Source organism: Cyprinodon tularosa, unplaced genomic scaffold (assembly GCF_016077235.1).
Source record: "Cyprinodon tularosa strain WSP-4 unplaced genomic scaffold, ASM1607723v1 ctg307, whole genome shotgun sequence".
Taxonomy (NCBI): domain Eukaryota; kingdom Metazoa; phylum Chordata; class Actinopteri; order Cyprinodontiformes; family Cyprinodontidae; genus Cyprinodon; species Cyprinodon tularosa.
The window spans coordinates 1,155,912-1,157,810 of NW_024039016.1; the positions used below are offsets into that span (position 1 = coordinate 1,155,912).

At 45.0% G+C, this 1,899-nt stretch overlaps 1 protein-coding gene across 1 annotated transcript; it reads left to right on the forward strand.

Moving 5' to 3' along the window:
• The first annotated feature begins 704 nt into the window (after positions 1–704).
• Positions 705–1,589, forward strand: LOC119787964. The gene is made up of 2 exons (XM_038292062.1): positions 705–907; positions 944–1,589. Exons 1-2 carry the CDS (start codon positions 723–725, stop codon positions 1,557–1,559), a joined length of 801 nt encoding a protein of 266 aa, XP_038147990.1. The 5' UTR covers positions 705–722; the 3' UTR covers positions 1,560–1,589.
• The last annotated feature ends 310 nt before the right edge of the window (positions 1,590–1,899 follow it).

Here is a 1,899-nt window from a genome sequence, read left to right on the forward strand (position 1 = left end):
AATAGTAGATGGGTGAATCTCCTATGGTATAATCAACAAAGATTTATAAACTTTACAATAAACGGCCTGGATTTGGTAAAGGAACAATTGCATGCAACTTCACTAATGGTTCTACAACATAGGTTCGTGCTAGAATCCCGCATGGCTGGAGACCAAGGAATATGTGATTATATAGGGGAAGATTGTTGTACTTTAATCCCCATGCACACAGATGTAAATGGTAGCCTCACAGGAGTCCTACAGGAAATGAAACGAATGAGGGATGAACATGTGCTGCAGTCTAATTGGAACACTCAGCTGAAGGGATTCTGGGATTGGTTTCACAAGCTTGGAAGGGGAAAATATCTTGAGGCAGCAGGAATGATTCTAGGGGCAGTAATACTGATTATATTGATAGTTGTGTGTTGCATCATACCCCTTGTTCGGGGACTGGTCTCAAGACTTGTTGTAAGTGTAACTGGTCAGTTCCCAGTTGTAGAGATACAATTGGACCAAGAGATATAAAACATAACCATGATCACCTTCCACCCTCACCAGGTACGTGCATTTCTTTAATAACAACAGTGTATATATATAAATATTTTGCATAACAATGACTTATATACTTACTCACGTAGATATAGCAACTTGCATGCTGAATAATCCATAGATATAAGAGATAATATGCCTTCAGATGATGCCTAAATTTGCCATACTATGTCCCCACAGGTAGATTATTGAACATGGCAGAGGCTAGTTATGATGAATATGAAGAAAACCAAATGAATTTACGAGCTGCACTGGCGTCGTTAGGCCCATCACTAGGGGTAGGATGCCCATATCTTCCTCCCAGGCACCTACTAGATCCTGCAGAGGGGCCAAGCAGTGCACCTTCGGGTTGGAGCAAACCTATGATGACACCCAGCAGGCAGCCTGAGGATCAACCGATGATGACACCCAGCAGGCAGCCTGATGATCAACCACCATTACCTACTGGGAAGCCACTGTCCATCTCGTCATCACCGGGGAACCTCAGTATCGATTTCGGCCCAACCAGCACCCCTGCCAGTCCTGAGAATTCCGAGGATCGACGACCACCGTCACCCCACCAATATAATTATCCGCCACCACCCATTCCAGGCGTACTGGCTATGTTCATGGTCATAGCAGATGACATAAAGCTTGATCTTGCCGAAGCTCATCATGTTGCAAAGTTCTTGGCTCATCCGCTGGAGTCCTATGATACCAACGCTGACCTTAAGCCTGAAATCACCTCTATGACCACAGCAGTTTATGCCCAATTCATGAAGGGTCTGGCGCACCCCGAGCCACGTCGGTCCTTTGAACGGATGCGCCGCACCATGTACAAACGCAAAGTAAAGGCTGGGAATCGGCAGCTGACCCGAGACAATCTGGAACTGAGGCAGCAACTTCGAGATGCACAGCAGACCATTATCGACCTACAAGAGCAGGTGATGCAGCTGACCGCTGATCTGCAGCATATGGCTCCCTATACCCAGGGGGGCCCGAACGGAGGGCAGAATTATGGACAGAATTATGGAGGCTATTATTATTATTAATATATCAACTTCAACGCCATAACTGGATATAAGGACAATGCTGATTATTGATGATTATGCATACCTTTGTTAAACATATTGTATACTTTATGTGACAGTACAATTACTGTGCAGGAGAGTGCCACATGGTTACTCCTATGTTGGTTGTAATGACGGTCCTTTGACCACTAGAAGATGTGTTTGCCTGGCATAGTCCGGGCCTGATGAAGCTTTTGTTTGTGTTTGTGTATGTATGGGTGTGAAATACCACCAATGTAGGGGATAAATGCAGTGACCTCGTAACACAAGATGCTGCTTGGGCATTGGTATTTGCCTCTGCTGAGAAAACAGAATTAGAAAA

Coding starts and splice junctions, on each gene's coding strand:
- LOC119787964 (XM_038292062.1), top strand. CDS start 723: ATGGCAGAGGCTAGTTATGATGAATATGAAGAAAACCAAATGAATTTA. Junction 908..943: donor CCTATGATGACACCCAGCAG/GCAGCCTGAGGA, acceptor GACACCCAGCAG/GCAGCCTGATGATCAACCAC.